At 42.4% G+C, this 18463-nt stretch overlaps 3 protein-coding genes across 5 annotated transcripts in view; 1 reads left to right on the forward strand and 2 right to left on the reverse strand.

Moving 5' to 3' along the window:
• LOC123386902 (transmembrane protein 217-like) overlaps positions 1-5047 on the reverse strand; it is a 31863-nt gene extending 26816 nt beyond the window's left edge. The window contains exon 1 of the mRNA XM_004740019.3: positions 4974-5047. The gene's annotated coding sequence lies outside the window, so the exon portion shown is untranslated. The remainder of the gene's footprint in view (positions 1-4973) is intronic.
• LOC101689254 overlaps positions 1-5058 on the reverse strand; it is a 39530-nt gene extending 34472 nt beyond the window's left edge. The window contains exon 1 of the mRNA XM_013062833.2: positions 4974-5058. The gene's annotated coding sequence lies outside the window, so the exon portion shown is untranslated. The remainder of the gene's footprint in view (positions 1-4973) is intronic.
• Positions 5059-5184: 126 nt separating this feature from the next.
• The window catches only part of TBC1D22B (TBC1 domain family member 22B), a 75278-nt gene continuing 61999 nt past the window's right edge, over positions 5185-18463 (forward strand). For all 3 annotated transcript variants that reach the window (XR_198536.3, XM_004740018.3, XM_045071062.1), the window contains exon 1: positions 5185-5381. Coding sequence is in view for 2 of the 3 variants with exons in the window: in XM_004740018.3 (XP_004740075.1) it covers positions 5326-5381 (56 nt within the window). In the remaining variant the exon portion in view is untranslated. The remainder of the gene's footprint in view (positions 5382-18463) is intronic.

Consider the following 18463-nt stretch of genomic DNA (forward strand, 5'->3'; position numbering starts at 1 on the left):
TAGCATTAAAGAAAAATTCTGGAAATAAAAAGACGTATATTTCCACTACCTACCAAAATTTCCTTACCTTCCTCATTTTTTCTTCAATCTTTGACAAAACCCATCTTTTCTGATTGAAACTAGGCAAAGACATTCTTGTATTCTGCTTTTCCCCTGCTGTACATCATTTCATAAACCTTTCTGATGTGCTATGAGGTGTTCAAACTTGCACGACTTAATGACATTGCATGGTTCAGGTTTGTAAACTACACATCCTACTTTGTGTAAGTACCATATCATATTTAAACCTTTGCATTCTTTTCATTACCCCCCCCTTTATTATTGGTCACAAGGCAAAGAACATCTTTGTACACAGAGATCTACCCCCCTCCTTTTGGCTTTCTTAGAACAAATTCCTAGGAATGAAATTCTTAATCTTCCCTCCATCCTTCAAACTGTAACCACTCTTCCTCTCTTTACTCAATTACCTCTTGTTTCTTCGGTCTTTTGCTTATCCCTTTGCCTTCTCTAATTTAACTGATCTCTTTCATTTCGCTCTTTCTAGAGGTTGTCTAGGTATCAAGAAAGCTCTGTTGCCTTTAGTTCCCAGATTGACCTCACCATCCCTTTGGTCACCCAACATAACATTCCATGGTGCACTGGAGAGTTGCTTCTTTTTTTTTCTTTTTTCTTTTTTAAGATTTTTGTTTATTTGAGAGAGAGTACAAGTGGAGGGGAGGGGCAGAGGGAAAGGGACAAGCGACTCTCCACTGAGCAGGGAACCCAACATGGGGCTCAGTCCTGGGACCCCCAGATCATGATCTGAGCCAAAGGCAGAATGCTTAACTGACTGAGCCACCCAGGCGCCCCGTGTGAGGTCTGCTTCTTGCTCACCTGTCTTAACCCTGCCTGGTACCATAGTGTCCACTCCACTCCTTTGCTGAGGTTAAAGTCTGCCAGTGATCTCTTCGTAACTAAGTCCAAAGGATTTTTTATCTTCCCCAATCGAGCTCCTTTCTAATGTCCTTCAAGCCTTTCTCTCTCTCTCTCTCTTATTTTCCCCTGTAAGTCCCTACTCAGAGCTTATCTCCTCCAAGGAGCTTTCTCAAAGGACTGGGATACACCCACCTCTTTTGAATTCAAATGCAACCCACAGGTGACTTATTCCCTTGACTCTACTTTGTCCACAATTAGTTATTTTACTCCCCTTTGAGTGAAGATGAAGGTAAGGAGGGAGAAGTTAAAAACTTGCAGGCAGGTAACACTGAAAGTCTTCTATTTACACTTTCAAAATAATCACACCTGGGGCACCTGGCTGACTCTGTCAGTAGAGCATGAGACTCTTGATCTTTGGGTCGTGAGTTCCAGCCCTATGTTGGGTGTAGAGATTACTTTAAAAGATAAAATTTTAAAAAATCAAAACCTTGGAATAAATTCAAGGGTCTCAGGTCATACTGTGCTAGAAATAGATCTACAAAGTGAGGTCCACAAATCAGCTGCATCAGTGTCACCTGAGGGCTTATTAGAAATGCAGAATTATAGACTGTAGCCCAGACCTGCTGAATCAGACTTTTAACATCATCACATGTACACTAAAGTATGAGAAGACTGGTCTAGGGAGACAGCAAGTCTCTACACTAAGGGCTTGCATTCAAAAATGTTCCATGCAGGCGGCTGGGTGGCTCTGTTGGTTAAGCAACAGCCTTTGGCTCAGGTCATGATCCTGGAGTCCCAGGATCAAGTCCCGCATCAAGCTCCTTGCTTGGCAGGGAGTCTGCTTCTCCCTCTGATCCTCCCTCTTCTCATACTCCCTCTTTCTCATTCTCTCTCATTCTCTCCCTCTCTCAAATAAATAAAATCTTAAAAAATATATTTTAAAAAAGTGCTCCAGGGGGGCACCTGGGTGGCTCAGTGTGTTAAGCCGCTGCCTTCGGCTCAGGTCATGATCTCAGGGTCCTGGGATCGAGTCCCGCATCGGGCTCTCTGCTTAGCAGGGAGCCTGCTTCCTCCTCTCTCTCTCTCTCTCTGCCTGCGTCTCTGCCTACTTGTGATCTCTCTCTGTCAAATAAATAAATAAAATCTAAAAAAAAAAAAAAAAGTGCTCCAGGGACCACTTGGGAGCCTCAAACCAGTAATTTTCACTTCCAGTCTGGCAGTTTGCTGTGAAAGTGATTTGGCTCCTACAGCTATCACCCCTTTGATGGACATCTGCTGACTAGGTGGGTGGCCTTTCTCCCTCATCATTTTAGGTGCAGCTTCATTTCTCTGAAGCTAAAAGTTTTAAGAGGAAATCTTTTCCAAGATCAGAAGGTTCCTCTTCAACCAAGAGCATAGGCAAGCTTACAGAATCTTTGGTAAAGTGGACACATCCTACTAGCCATTAGAAAACATGGTTTCTATTAACTTTTTCAACAAAAAAAATTTATGAACAACAGAGAACCAAAAGACAAGAACAATTTACATTTTTCATTCTCTTAGTACACGTTAAGTGCTTGTGCACTATATGCCAAGTTCTAGTCTAGGTGAGAAGGGCAGAAAAAAAACCCATAAAAGCCCTGCCTCACTGGAGCTTACATTTTAGGTGATGGAGATAGACAACAAAAATAGAGTGGTGGAGACTGTTGTTAAAGATGAGTGGTTGGGGGTGGTGGTGGTGGTGCCTGGGTGGCTCAGTCAGTTGAGTGTCCGACTCTTGTTTTCAGCTCAGGTCATGATCTCCTGGGTTGTGAGGCTCTGTGCTCAATGGGGAGTCTGCTTAAAAATTCTCTCCCTCTGCCCCTTCCTCTGCATCCCCCCCAAATAAGTAAATAAAATCTTTAAAATTTAAAAAAAAAGATGAGTGGTCATGGACAGCACCCCCCATGTGAAGACACTTAGGAATATATCTAAATGAGATAAGGGAGCAAACCATTAAGATATTTGGGGGGAGAGAATTTCAAGCATAGGAAGTGGCTAATACAAAGGCTTTGAGGTGGGAATATGCTTGGAGTATTCAGGAAGCAGGGAAAAGGCCGACAATTATGGTTGGAGCAGATGAAGCAAAAAGAGAGTGGAACCAAATCATGTAGGGTCTTTGAGAAGCTTTTATGCTGTGTGATGGAGTCATGATACTGAGCAGAGGGATGACACAATCCGACTGACATTTTAAAAGGCTCTCTCTGGATGCTGGGTGGGGAATAGACTCTAAGGGGACAAGAGTGTAAGCAGGGAGGACTGACAGGAGGCTGCTATAAAAATGCGGTTGATTTAGATTCTGGTGATGATGGCGGTGGTGGTGAGAGAGGACCCAACAACCTCAGCTTCCTTAATAAAGACTATTTAAAAATTTACCAACAGATGACTGATGAATTTTTTTTGTTTGTTTGGAAAAGAATCTGTCTTAGATGTAGAAAACAAAGAGCAGATTAAACAATGCTAACAGCATCCCCTGGGAATCCACGTTATTTAAGATTTCACAAATGATTAGGAAAAAGGAATACTTTGAGACATTCCTAGGTACACAAATTATACTCTGCTTTCCATATACTGAAATGTCAAGTCAATGGGGAGCATCTTCTGGAGCATTTCTAAAGCGATGTGAGTAGGCTGGAAAGTGGCGGGTGACTTGCCACATGGACAAGTGTGAGGCAGCTCACATAGGGGGAGACAATTCCGATGATTCCTTAAAGATAATGAACTCTGAACTGCCTGTCAGTTGCCACCAAAGAAAGGGATCTAGAAGTTTCTGTACACTATTTCTTTGAGATGTCAGCTCTTGTAAAGCCCAAAATGCCAGCAACAGTTCTGGCTGTTCAGATTAAAGATAAAACATCGGCTTCAACAAAAACCTCAGGAAACTTCTCCTGGAGCTCAGGGAACAGTGCTGGTCACTACATTCTAAGAAAAAGAAGAGGCAAAGAAAGGCAGATGAAATGATTAAAGGGCTAGAGGGGCTTTTGTTTGGTGGATTAGATGCCCATAAAAGTGACTATCAGAGAGGATGAAAGTCTCTGGAAGCTTGCCACATTAATAGAAAGCGAAAACAGCCCCTTTCACACAATATCATGGTTGTAAAATTAGGGCACAAAAGAAGTTTGAAATGGGGGTAATGTCTATATAGAAAAAGGCCATTGGAGGGCATATGTTCTCTTTCAGACAGGGGGTGGTTAGATGTTCTTCAATAAGTGGAAGGGCCTCTTGCAGCAGTAAATGAAAGCGGGGGATGGAGGACAGCAGCCCACCTCGGCAGTTCCTTCCCATCACGATCACTGTAGTATACAACCACAGAAACTCAAAAAGAGCAAAAAACACCAACAAAACATTCAAAGGATTCAAAATGCTATATTAAATCTCATTCTGAGTCAAAACTAAATTGAAAATAAATTCAAGGGTCATAGATTAAAAAGGGACATTGAAGATGTTTGAGGATGTATCTTCAATCTCTGTGACTGGAGCCTTGGAGATACACTATGTCCTCACAAGAAAGGTTGACTTGGTAGTCTGATTCGGATGGACAAAATAAGAACATACCTTAACACTGTCAGTATCTGGTTCTCATAGTCAGAAAGTGGCAGTTAATGGTGAAACAGGGATTACATCATTTGAATTTTGCCCACGGCACATAAATCCTTTAATGTGATCAGTTACCAGAGGTGTGGGAGACCCTTACGAACCAACCGTTACTCACGTGTTGAACAGTTAGCAACCCCGGTCTACTGGATCCGTATTGATCTTCCTTCATAGATTTAAAAAAAAAAAAAAAAATCGGACCCCAAACGGAACGGGAAAGTGTGGGGAAGATAATAATCAGATTGTCGTTGACTGAGATCTTAAAGATGGCCTGCAACCAACACATGGGTCCTTCTTTTTAGGTGAAAGATTGATGTACATAAATACATATACTGTCTCTTCCCAAAAAGTATTAGGCTCAGGAACTTCATCTCCCCCGCCCCCAGCACACACGCACACAAACCAAACAGTACCCTTTCTTCCTTCCCATAGGTCCCTTTCTTTACCTGCTTCTTCCACTCCTGGGGTTAGGGAACTTTCAGTCCCGCCTCCCTGCTTGCACAAGCTCCGCCTTCCCGGTCCACCTGTGTGCCCAGTCCCTGACGTCACCGTTAGGCTTCAGCGGCCTGCAGGATTCCGGCTTTCTATTCGTCCGTCTGACCACGGCCGGCGCAACTCACCAATGGCAGCGGCTCTGGGTGGGAGGGTGCCCACATCCAAGATGGCGCCCCCAGGAGCTGGGAGCGGGTGACCGGCGGCGGGGAAGCGGCCTGGGTTGGCCCTCCGATTGCGGGGTCCTGGGGGCATCTCGCCGGGTACCCCCCTGGCCCGCCTACAAGGCCTTCCCCGGCCAGAGCAATGGCCGCCGAGAACAGCAAGCAGTTTTGGAAGAGGAGCGCCAAGCTGCCGGGGAGGTAAGCCCAGGACGCCGAAAGGAAGAGGAGATTGGACCAAATCCTTCCAGATCCTAAGCCTTAAATCCCGCGGCCCTGGGGCGTCAGCAACCCCGAAAGGCTGGTTTGGGGAACCTGGACTGGGGGAGCTGGGACTGCCTGGTGGCGGCGGGTCAGCTGTCGGGCAAAGGAGCGGGCAGCGAGCTTTGGGAATGACTGGGTGTGGGAGCAGACCAGGGTCTGGGGGCGGAGGGCGCTGGAGCCGCTGCCCTTAGCTGGGAGGTGGCCAGAGTCCGGGCGTAAGGGACACTGGAGTTGGGTGAGTAGCCAGTGTCGGTCCTGGGTTTGGAGGGTCATCGCCAAAGCTGCCTCTCACTTTAAATAGAACTCCTTCTTGGGGGTCTCCACCACGCACAGGTGGTTGTTTGCATAAGGATGGCCCCTTCCATTGCTCCCCGAGATCAGTACGTGCAAATCTTTATCTTGGACTCCCAAAAGGTTCTGGTGGGAGCTTGGAATCCTATCCAGGGTGACAGGAAAAGTGAGGAAAATTCTCAAGCTCGACCTTACTTTATCTTGAGTTGACCACTTCCCATTAGGAATTACTACAGAGTGACTCAAAAATCGAGGTTCTTTCTTTAGCATTTTTCTGTGGATTTGCTCAACCCCAAGTGACCTCCTACCCCCCTGCGTTGTCAAGCTCATCTTGTGCAAATGCACGAAATTCTTTATTCTTCAGTTGTTTAGTTGGAGAGCAGACCTTCTAAGCTACTCACCCCCCTTTACCCTTTTGATGTATGTTGAGAGCTTAGCATTTGTACATCCTTCAGTCCGCTCTTGGTTTATAGTTTCAGTTTATTTTGGCCAGAGCCCTGAGTATAAGGAATGTGTATTTTATTCGTGAATTTAAGATTTCTACTAGCCATAGGCTACTTGGTGATGAAATTCACGTTTGCTTGTGCCCCACTTGCTACCTTTCCTAATTGATTCAGGTCTTTTCCCTCAGGGATAATCCTTTGAGTGTGTGTGTGTGTGTGTGTGTGTGGTTTTGTTTTGTTTTGTTTTTAGTAGCAAGACAGAAATTAAGGTCAGTGGTGGCTATATAGCAGTCTTATTTTACTTAGGATTCTATTAGACATATGGAGATTGGGAATCAGCTTTTAGTAATACAGTATTAAAATAATGCAAGGGAATGCAGGAATAGCTTCAGATTAAAGTGCTATGGAATGACAGTGTTAATATTAATGCTGAAGACTTCTATGTTTTTAGATAGGCACCACTTCCTGCCAACTGATTCCTTTTCCTTCCTGGTCTAGTGAGCTCTCTCTCCAGTCTCACAACTGCTGTTCTCTGGGGCTTTCCATTGTGAGATCATTAAATTTTGACATCCTAAGGTTGTAATCAGAATAAGAGGGAAAACTGTTAAATCAGGAAGCAGCATTTGAAATGTGAGACATGGCATGGTCTTTTGTGCCTGCTGACTGCTGGTTGTTATTAACAGTATTTTGTTTTCTATATTTCCTGTTTTGGACTATAGGAAGAGCCCGCTTTTTTCAGAGTATCACTTTTGTGAGATAGGAAGAGGAATCTTTTTAGTTTCTTGAAGTTTCTGGCTTCCTTTTTCATTTTGAAGAGGAATATTGAGGAATAGAGGAGAAAACATTTGAATTCAGAAGGACTTGAGTTATTACTTGGATTGTCATACTTACGTGATCAATGACAAATGACTTACTCAATTTCTCAGGGCCTCAGTTTCCTTTTCTATAAAATGAGACTAAAAATACCTTCCTCAGGGTCACTGTGAGGACCAAATTAAACATCTTATTTGTAAAGAACCCAGGACAGTGTTTATTTAGCACATTATAGTTGCTTGATAAATACTAGTTATGAGAATTCCTGTTGTTATTAGAGCAAGTAAACATTTAAAAGAATGTTTCTCAAGTCCTTACTGGGGCACTATTTATTTATGTTCCTTGTTTATCTTGAGGCACTAAAATGTTGCCACAATTCATAACAGTCTTTAGTACCTTGCTGGTTGAAGAGAACTATTGTTTAGTTCTGTGCTTTTAGTGGGGAGCCCTAGCAGCTGCTGGGTATGGGAGAAAAAGTTTTTTTTAGATAGAAAGTGCTTTGATTTAAGGAAAAGATTAGGGCATTTTCTCAAGGATAGAACTTTGGCATTTACATTCTTTCAGTGTTGGTGAAGAAAAACTTTCTCCTGGGTGGGGAAATGACATACATGGCTGTTTCTGGGTCCATGGCAACCTAGAAGTGAAACTAGTTTTCTCTACAGATTGAAAGGTAAAAATTCAAAGTGATGGAAGTTACTTTCAGTTTCTTTGGTTGTGATCTAGCAACCTTAATGACAACAGGTAGGCATTCTATTTAGTAAGCCTAAACTTAAAATGAATTAAGCCTCCTTTTAAAAAATAACAGCTTTATTGAGATATAATTCACATGGCTATAAAAATGCACCCTTTCAAAGTGTACAATTCAGGGGTATTTTATATTTTCATTTAAAGTATAGATAGTTCCAGACAACCATCACCACCAATTTCAGTTCATTTTCAAAGTGTACAAAGTGTACAATTCAGGGGTATTTTGTATTTTCATTTAAAGTATAGATAGTTCCAGACAACCATCACCACCAATTTCAGTTCATTTTCATCACCCCAGAAAGAAACCTTGTGTCCATATCCTCACCTCAGCCCCTGGCAACTAATCCTTCTGTATGTATAGATTTACCTATTCTGGACATTTGATATAAATGGAATAATGTGAAAAGAGGCCTTTCATGATTGGCTTCTTTTATGAAGCATAATGTTTTCAAGGCTCACCTGTGTTGCAGCATGCATCAATATTTTGTTCCTTTTTATGTCTAAATAATATTCCATTGTGCAACTATACGTCACTTTGTTTATCCACTCATCAGTTGATGACATTTGGGTTGTTTCCACTTTTTGGCTATTGTGAACAATGTTATGAGACTCATGTGCAGATTTTTGTTGGATGTGTGTTTTCTATTCTTTTGAGTTAACGTAGGAGTGGAATTGCTGGGTTATTTGGTAACCTGATGGAATTTCGCATCTTTTAAAGTTCTCTCAGTTATTCATGGGAACCTTATGCGCTTATTTATTACAGTAAGTGGTTCTTGTGTAGATGCTTAGAAAGATAGGGGACACTATATACTATGTGGTTAAGCATGCTGGCTCTGGAAACTCACAACTAATAGATAAAAAAGTTCTGGGGATCTCATGCACGACATAGTAATTATACTTAACAGCACTGTATTATAAACATCAAAGTTGCTAAGAGACTGGGTCTTAATTGTTCTCACCACAAAAAAGGAATGATAATTATGTGACTTGACAGAGGCGTTAGCTAATGCTAAGATGGTAAACTTTAAAGTTACACAATGTTATTTGTCAGTTATATATCCAAAAAAAAAAAAAAGCAGACTCTGGAACCTGACTCCCTGGGTTCAAATCCCAGTTCTGCTACTTTCTAGCTGTGTGACCCAGGAGGGCAAGTTTTGTAACCTCTCTGTGCCTTGCTCCATCTCCTTATCTGTGAAATGGGAGCAGAGTACCTACCCCATAAGGCTGTTAGGAGGGTTAATGAGATAATGCGTAGAAAGTGCATACAAGGTGCTCAATAATAGTAGCTCTCATGAAAGCAATAGTTGTGATTGTTGTAGTTCCCGTTTCGTTTCTCCCCCTTGCTTTAGTTTCTGAAACTGGAATTCAAACACTTTGATCAGTGGTGTGTCTGGGGTTTCCAGTAGTCTTGGGTTAAAAAAAAAAACAACAACAACAGAAAAACAAAGTACCACCTAAATGTTCATGAGGCAGAGGGTTAACAGAGGCACAGAGAAGCCTCATGCAGGGCAGCTGTGGCTATCAGGTGATCATTATGGACAAGGAGTATGACTGCGAGCCGTCATCCTCAAACTTCAGTGAGTTACTTGGAGGGCTTGTTGAAACGCAGATTGCCAGCCCCATATTCAGAGTTTCTGACTCAGTAGGTCTGGGGTGGGACCTGAGGCTTTGAGCTTCTAAGGAGTTCCCAGATGATAGTGCTGCCGCTAACCTGGGCGCAGCACTTTGAGAACCAATGGGATAGGAGCCCTGAATTAAATGGAAAGAAAGCTGAGTTCCTGTGTTGGAAGCTCTTGCCATACGGATCTCGCATAATGCATGCATCTCTGCTTGACTGTCTGATAGGCATCTCACACTTAACATATCCACACAGAACTCTTGATTTCCACATCTGCCCTCTCCTGCAAAGCCGTTCATTCGGTCTCACTTAGTGGTCCCACGGATCACTAGATTCCTCGGACCAAAAATCCTAACATTTGGCTCTTTTCTTTCCCTTCCTGCCACACCTAGTTCGAAAGCAAATCCTGTTGGCTGCTCATACTAGGCCCTGAATCTGAGTCGTTCTCACCACTTGTACCTCGACTGCATGGATCAGACTGAGTCCTCTCTTGCCTGGATTGCTGCTGAAGCCTCCTGCTTCTCTTCTTGGCCCTCTGCAGACCTCTCTTTCATTTGTAATTAGAATGAACTCCAAACTCTCAAGTCTTCTAGGCACTTCGTGTTGGAAAGAGAGGCCAAGTTAAAGACTTTGATATTTATCCTAAGAGCAGTAGGTTGCCATTAGAAGGTTGGTGGGGGCTGTGACACGATCACATTCCCCTTTATAAAAATATTCTGGCTGCCCTGGGATGCCTAGGTTGCTCAGTCAGTTAAGTGGCTGTCTTTGGCTCATGATCCCAGAGTCTCTGGGATTGAGCCCAACGTGGGGCTCTCTGCTCAGCTGGGAACGGGCTTCTGCCTCTGCCTTACTTTCCCCACCTCCCCCCCCCTTTCTCTCTCGCTTACTCTCTCAAATAAATCAGTGAAATCTACAAAAATATAAAGTTACTAGTTTCAACTCACATCAGTGGATATTTCTCTTCGCTTTTTCACTCACAGCAGGCATGAGTGGTAGGTAGGAGTAGATGGTATGGAGGCCCTGAAGGTGGGCTTTTCTATCTTGTGCTTCGGGAAGTAAGGAGTTGCTGGTCCCGTGAACATCTCAGTGTCATGAAATTATGGAATGTTAGAATTTGACTTTAAGGCCACTGCATGTAAGGAAACTAAAGGCAGAGAGGGAAAGTGACTGGCCCCAAATCACACTGCAGACCTGTAGATTTCTTGATTCTGGGTCCAGTGCTCTTTCTACTACTTCTTCTGCCTTCCCTCAGTCTCTGCTAAGATTAGGACACCTGTTGAAGCACCTCCTCTAGTCCGGGGGTGTGGGCGTTTCCAGCGAAAAGATGTAGATAAGACCCGAAATGGGAGAGACAGATGTGAGCCAAAGCCCGGCTCATTTCCCACATTTTGATTTCCAGTACTTCTGGGAAGGGCTTCTGCGTTTTTTTCTTTCTTTCTTCTTTTTTTTTTTTTTAAAGATTTAATTTATTTGAGTGAGAGCACACGCACATGTGAATCTGTGTGCATAAGCAGGAAGGAGGGGCAAAGGGAGAGGAACAAGCAGACTCCCCACCAAGCACAGAGCCCAGCACGGGGCATCCCAAGACACTGAGATCATGACTTGAGCTGAAGGCAGATGCTCAACCGACTGACCAGCCAGGTGCCCCTGCTTAGGCTTCTCCTTCTTTTTAAGCAAAAATGTTTATTATTTTTTTTTAAATTTTATTTATTTAATCTCTACACCCTACCTGGGGCTTGAACTCATGACCCCAAGATCAAGTCACACTCCTCTGAGCAAGCAGGGTGCCCCAAAAGTGTTTATTGTTAAAGTTAAGGAGCTCTCTTTAGCATTAAATGAAGTTGAGAAAAGTGTCTCATCACTTAAAATTAGGAGGCTGTAGATTTTCAACTAAAACCTCTGTCATTTGGTTATTTTCCATAACGTGCACTCATGGTTATTCTCCCAGCCTGTCTGGGCAAGCATGTTATATTACAACCTATTCTTACCTTGGAAATGTCTTACTGATAAAGTAAGTGACTAGAAGGTACTAAATTATCACCGAAAGAGGGTAGAACCCCAGCTCTGGAAGACTTCCATCAAGTGAGTGTGTGAACCCAAATCAGTTGCCAGGACGTTTGGCTTTAAATCAGATAGGTCTGTTCCTGTGTTTGCATTTGATCCTTTGTCAGCGCTAAACAAACACCTGTTGATTTTTCCAACTGTGCAAACCTGCTGTGCCAATACACCCCGTGGTGTTGGTTTTATTAAGGAGAATGTCGGAGGCTGACCAGGACTTTTGCTGTTTTGTCTCTGCTGTGGCATCTGCTGTGGCATTCGTTTCTCCTCATATGCTGTGTGCTTTTTCCAAGATGCGGGCTTTGATTCTAGTGTTGAGGTTTTGCGAGCCACTAGCCGGCCAGAGCAGAGGCCTGGGGTTTGTAGAGCTTCCGTCTTCACTCACTAACTGTTGTTAATAAGTGCCTGCTGGGGTGTGTTGCACTCTGCCAGGTGGTGAGACATGGTGTCACCACTGCTCTCTAGAAGCTGAAAACCTGCTTGGCATCGTGGCTTCCCCTGGTGAGGATGCTGGGTATCATTGACTCTCTGGTTTCTCCACTACACATATGTTACTTTGTAATCAGAAAAAAACTGGAAAGTGCCGCTGGGTGAAAACACTGTTGAGAAAAGCAAGATATGGATAGATAAGTAGTGCACAATCTCTTGTGTACATTTTAAAATGAAGCAGTATTGTATGGTGTTTATGTGTATGTGAATGTGTATAAAAGTATAAAAACAGATGGGAAGGAGTTCATACACGCTTCAGGATTGTGGTTATCTCCTGGGGAGAAACTGCAGTGAGGACTTCAGGGGTCTCCCCAATGCTTTATTTTCTTAAGAAATGTGACACATGTTAAAATTTGTTAAATCTGTTAAAATCTGTTAAATTTGTTAATAAAGTGCTTTCTACCCTTGTGTGGAGCAAATGTTTTGTTTTGTTTTGTTTAGAGGGGGCAGGGAAGGGCAGAGGGAGAGGAAGAGAGAGAATCTTAAGCAGGCTCCATGCCCAGGACAGAGCCCAAGGCAGGGCTTGATCTCACAACCTTGAGATCATGACGTAAGCCAAAATCAAGAGTCAGATGCTTAGGAGTGCGTGGGTGGCTCAGTTTTTCGAGCATCTGCCTTTGGCTCAGGTATTGATCCCAGGGTCCTGGGGTCGAGCCCCCCACCCTCACCCCTGGGTTGGGCTCCCTGCTCAGTGGGGAGTCGGGAATCTCCCTCTCCCCCTCCGCTTGCTTGTGTACTTTCTCAAATAAATAAATTTTAGTGTATGTGCTGCCAAAGCAAGAACTGTCTCTCAAATAAATAAAATCTTAAAATCACAACAAAATAAAGAGTCAGATGCTTAGCTGACTGAACCACCGAGGCACCCCTGGATCAAATGTTTTTTAAATTTTGTGTTGGAGAGACCAGTTAGCCAGTCATGAAATTAAGTAATATTTAAAGGAGTATTTAGGGATACCTGGGTGGCTCAGTCAGTTAAGTGATTCTTGATCTCAGCTCAGGTCTTGATCTCAGGGTCATGAGTTCAAGCTCGGCATTGGGCTCCATCCTGCGTGTGGAGTCTACTTTAAAAAAGAAATCGCAGTTATGATTACTAGTCAAAATAAGTCATGTGTATAGTGTGGTACTGTTTCTATAAAGTTTTAAAAAATATTTTATTTGTTAGATAGTGATAGATAGCGAGAGCCTAAGCTGGGATAAGGGTGGGGGGCAGGGAGAGGGAGAAGCAGACTCCCTGCTGATTAGGGAACCCAACTTGGGGCTCAATCCAGGACCCTGGGATCATGGACTGAGCTGAACGCACACGCTTAACCAACTGAGCCACCCAGGCGCCCCTGTATAAAGTTTTAAAAACCTGGAAAACAATATATTGTTTAGGGATACAAACATGGAAAATAATGTAAAAACAAAGATGAGGGTGAGGAATGGCAGATGCAATAAAGTGGTTTCTGAGGGCAGGCGGGAGGGGTGTGTAGCATTTGAACTCATAATGTCTCATTTCTTATGTATGTATGAGTTGAACACCAACCTGGGTGTGTCTTATGTTATGATCTAAATTGAGTTTATTTTTAAAAAATTATTTACTTATTAAAAGCAGTATAAGCCCGGGGCACCTGGGTGGCTCAGTGGGTTAAAGCCTCTGCTTGTAGCTTCGGTCATGGTCCCAGGGTCCTGGGATTGAGCCCGCAATGGGCTCTCCGCGCAGCGGGGAGCCTGCTTCCTCTTCTCTCTCTGCCTGCCTCTCAGCCTACTTGTGATCTCTGTCAAATACATAAATAAATCTTAAAAAAAAAAAAGGCAGTATAAGCCCTGATTTATATGTATTTTAGGGAATCAGAGAAGGCATGGGTGAGTGAGTGCTAGGGGCTAGTGTCAGGGAAGATCTCATGGTTGAGGGGTGTAGATCTGGAAGGGGCTGTTTCAGATTGGATATGATACTGAAATGGGAGAAGAGCCTGATTTAGTAGCTAAGATACGTTTGGAAGGCAGAGTGGAGACCAGCCTGCTCTCGAGTGTGGTTTGGGAGGAGTAGCAACGGTTCAGACTGACAGGTGAATTATAAATTCCAGGAAATTGACCACCTTCATCACCAGGCTTTTAGTCTGTCTTCATTTCATCTTTGTGATCATCTTGGTTTCTCTTCTAATGTCTTTCCTCTCCTTTTTGAGATTCAGTAAACTGATTAATTAAAGTGTTCTAGGTATAGATACATCATGGTTTAGTTTGAGAGTAGGTTAAATTCAGCTTGGGCTCTGATACCTTTGCTGAGGAAGTCCATCACTTATCTTGGCATTTCTGGCTGTGCAGCACGTTGGGGTTGACATATCTAAGAAACAGTCTACTGTGATTTTAAGATCCCCTTCCTGGATAGTAATTAAGGCCTTTGGCCTGTAAGCCTGCACAATTAGGATTGCCTTTTTTCTGCATGGATTACTCGCAGGTGGTAATACCCTTTTTAAAAAGAGAATCTAAGGACCCTCTCTTTTTTTTCTGCCCATTCACCTAACCAGCCTGTTGAAACCTTCCTGCAGAGTTTATCCTCTGATCTTTATATTTTGCTACAAAGACGCTTGTAAACTTGGAGAGCTCAAGTGTTGTGATCCTAAGAGTATTTGCAAACATTAAAATGCAAATCAGTGACCCTTGTAAAAAAGTTTTTACTTTCATTCCAGTTAGTTAACATAGTGTTATATTAGTTTCAGGTGTACAATATAGTCATTCAACACTTCCACACATCACCTGGCGTGCATCACATCAATGCATGCCTTAATCCCCATCATTTATTTAACTCATCACCCCCCACCCCGTAACCATCAGTTCTCTATAATTAAGAATCTGTTTTTTTGGTTTGTCTCTTTCTCTTTACCCCTCTTTTTTCATTTGATTTTTAAATTCCACATATGAGTGAAGTCATACGGTGTTTTCCTCTCTCAGACTGACTTAATTTGCTCAGCATTATACTGTCTGGCTCCATCCATGTTGTTGCCAATGGCAAGATTTCATTCTTTTTTATGGCTAAGTAATAATCCATGGTATATATGTACCACATCATCTTTATCCATTCATCAACTGATGGTACTTGGGTTGCTTCCATGTCTTGGCTATTATAAATAATGCTGCTGTAAAGGTAGAGGTGCATGTATCCTTTCGAATCAGTGTTTTTGTATTCTTTGGGTAAGTACCCAGTGGTACCATTGCTGAATCATTGGGTAGTTCTATTTTTAACTTTTTTTTACAAAAGTTTTTATTTATTGTTTTTAGTAATCTCTACGCCCAATATGGAGCTTGAACTCACGACCCCAAAATCAAGAGTCTCATGCTCTTCCTACTGAGCTAGCCAGGTGCCCCTGTTAACTTTTTGAGGAAACTCCAAACTGTTTTCCAGTGGTTGTGCCAGTTTGCGCCCCCAACAACAGTGCATCGGTGTTCTTTTCTCCATACATCCTCATCAACATCTGTTGTTTCTTGTGTTATTGATTTTATTTCATTTGATTATTTTATGTTTTTCAAGATTTATTTACTTATTTGAGGGGGGAAGCAGAGGGAGAAGGAGAGAGAATCTCAAACAGACTTCACAACTGAGCATGGAGCCTGATGCGGGCTCAGTCCCTGGACCATGGGATCACAACCTGAGCTGAAACCAAGAGTCAGACACTCAACTGACTAAGCCACCCAGGTGACCCTTGTGTTGTTGATTTTAGTCTTTCTGACGGGTAAGAGGAGATATCTCATTGTAGTTTTGATTTGTATTCCCCTGATGATAAGTGATGTTGGGCATCTTTTCATGTGTCTGTTGGCCATCTGTGTGTCTTCTTTGGAGAAATGTCTGTGCCTGTCTTCTGACCATTTTTAAGTTAGATTATTTGGTTTTGGGGGGTTAAGTTTTACAAGTTTTTTTTTTTTTTTTAAAGATTTTATTTATTTGTCAGAGACAGAGGGAGAGAGAGCGAGCGAGCACAGGCAGACAGAGAGGCAGGCAGAGGCAGAGGGAGAAGCAGGCTCCCTGCTGAGCAAGGAGCCCGATGTGGGACTCAATCCCAGGACCCTGGGATCATGACCTGAGCCGAAGGCAGCTGCTTAACCAACTGAGCCACCCAGGCGTCCCTACAAGTTTTTTTTTATATATCTTAGATACCAGCCCTTTATCAGATATGTCTTTTGCAAATATCTTCTTTCATCCATACGTTGTCTTTAGTTTTTTGATTGTTTCCTTCCCTGTGTAGAAGCTTTTTATTGTGATGAAGTCCCAATAGTGTATTTTTGCTTTTGTTTCCCTTGTCTCAGGGGACATATCTAGGAAGAAGTTGCTATAGCTGATGTCAGAGTTCTGTGTTCTCTTCTAGGATTTTTATGGTTTCAGGTCTCACATTTAGGTCTTTAATCCATCTGGAATTTATTTCTGTGTATGGTATAAGAAAGTAGTCTAGTTTCTTTCTTTTGCACGTTGCCATCCAGTTTTTCTAACACTATCTGTTGAGGAAACTGTCCTTTTCCCATTGGGTGTTCTTTCTTGCTTTGTCAAAGATTAAGTGACCATGGAATTGTTGTGGCTTTATTTCTGGGTTTTCTGTTCCACGCATCTATGCCTTTTGGGTTTGTTTGTGTTTTCATTTTTGTTTTGTTTCAGCTTTCTTTCTGTAAGTCGGACTCTCCCATTATTCTTTGATCTCTCATTTTCTTTCTTCTTTTCCTCTGCCTACACAACTCTGTAAACTGTTTAAACATGTCAAAGTTGTATTTATTTTTTTTATCTTTGTAGTAGTGTATGTAATGGTTTGTTTGCAAATTACTGAATAACCTTTTGGAAAAGTTTGGGGAGTTAGAGATTCTTAATTGCTAAAAAGGTCATATCCATATGGTCATATGGTCATATCCATAAAGATTGTATATAAGAACATTCTCACTGGAATTTTAGTAGAAATAAAAATGAAAATGATTGAATTGGCTGCATTTTTACTTAACAGCAACTTTAGGATCACATCTGTTATGTCAAACAAAGTACTTGGTAACCTTGTTCTACTTTTTAAGTGTTGGGTAAAGAGTAAATTACCAAATGGGAGGGAGGAGGAAAGCCAACATTTCTTGGACGCTGAACCAGGCAACATTCTGATGTTTGCAAATCTATCTCATTACCTGCTACTATTACTACCTGCCCGGAATTGGCTAAAGGGCTTTTTACCCATTGTCTCATTTAAACCTCCCAGTCCTCTTAACATCACTTAAAAAAAATTTTTTTTTTTAATTTTAAATTTTTATTTATTTGACAGAGATCACAACTAGGCAGAGAGGCAGGGAGGGTGGGGGGAAGCAGGCTCCCCGCCGAGCAGAGAGCCCCATGTGGGGTTTGATCCCAGGACCCTGAGATCATGACCTGAGCTGAAGGCAGAGGCTTAACCCACTGAGCCATCCAGATGTCTCCTTAAGATCGCTTTATTTATATCTTAAAAAGGTGGTTACCTGTACATGATACTAATTCGGAAAGGCACAAAAAAGTGCTTAGTAAAAACTCATCTCTCTGCTGCCACGTCCTGTAGTCCTCCAGTTCTTCTTCCAAAACCTTGCCACTGGTGTCTTGTGTATTTGCTCAGAGATACTCTAAACCTATGTAAGTATGCAGATATGTTTTATTGTAATGATTTTCCACAAAAATGGTGATATGCTATGCATACAGCTCTGCATCTTTTTTTTTTTAAAGACTTTATTTATTTATTTGACAGACAGAGATCACAAGTAGGCAGAGAGGCAGGCAGAGAGAGAGGGGGAAGCAGGCTCCCCGCTGAGCGGAGAACCCAATGCGTGGCTGGATCCCAGGACCCCGGGATCATGACCCAAGCCGAGTGTAGAGGCTTAACCCACTGAGCCACCCAGGTGCCCCACAGCTCTGCATCTTTTATTAGTGTTTTAGAGTTTGCTTCATGTCAGTGGGTATAGAACAGGCCTCATCCTTTAACAGATATACCATAATTAACCAGTCCCCTCTTAGTAACAATCCTTTTTCTTTTAATAGGCAAGTTTGGCCCTTTTCGATTTACTGGGATGACTGATACATTTTATTGTAATTCTGTTTTTAATATTTTCTTTAAAAGAAAAATCTTGGGGCACCTGGATGGCTCAGTTGATTAAGCGTCTGCCTTTGGCTTAGGTCATGATCCCAGGGTCCTGGGATCGAGCCCCACATTGGGCTCTCTGCTCAGTGCAGAGCCTGCTTTTCCCTTTCCCTCTGCCTGCTGTTCTGCCTACTTATGTTCTCTCTATCTCTCTGTCAAATAAATAGATAAAATCTTTTAAAAAAATGAATGAATGAATGAATGAAAAATTTTTACCGTGGAGACTGTACTTGCTTTGGGAGGTGGGGTTGCATGTGTCTATACTGATAATTGGGGAAATTTGTTTTTATTCTAGTGATTGCATCGGTAAGTATAATTTTATGCCATATTTCTTGAGACATCTATTGACTGCTTACCATGATCAATGATGAAATTAGTATATTTCCTGCCCTTTCCTCCCCCTGCTTTTAGTTGATTATATTATTTCTCTTAGTTTTGTCTTCTATCCTAAAACAC

Source organism: Mustela putorius, unplaced genomic scaffold (genome assembly GCF_011764305.1).
Source record: "Mustela putorius furo isolate JIRA1106 unplaced genomic scaffold, ASM1176430v1.1 tig00003983_pilon_pilon_pilon, whole genome shotgun sequence".
Taxonomy (NCBI): domain Eukaryota; kingdom Metazoa; phylum Chordata; class Mammalia; order Carnivora; family Mustelidae; genus Mustela; species Mustela putorius.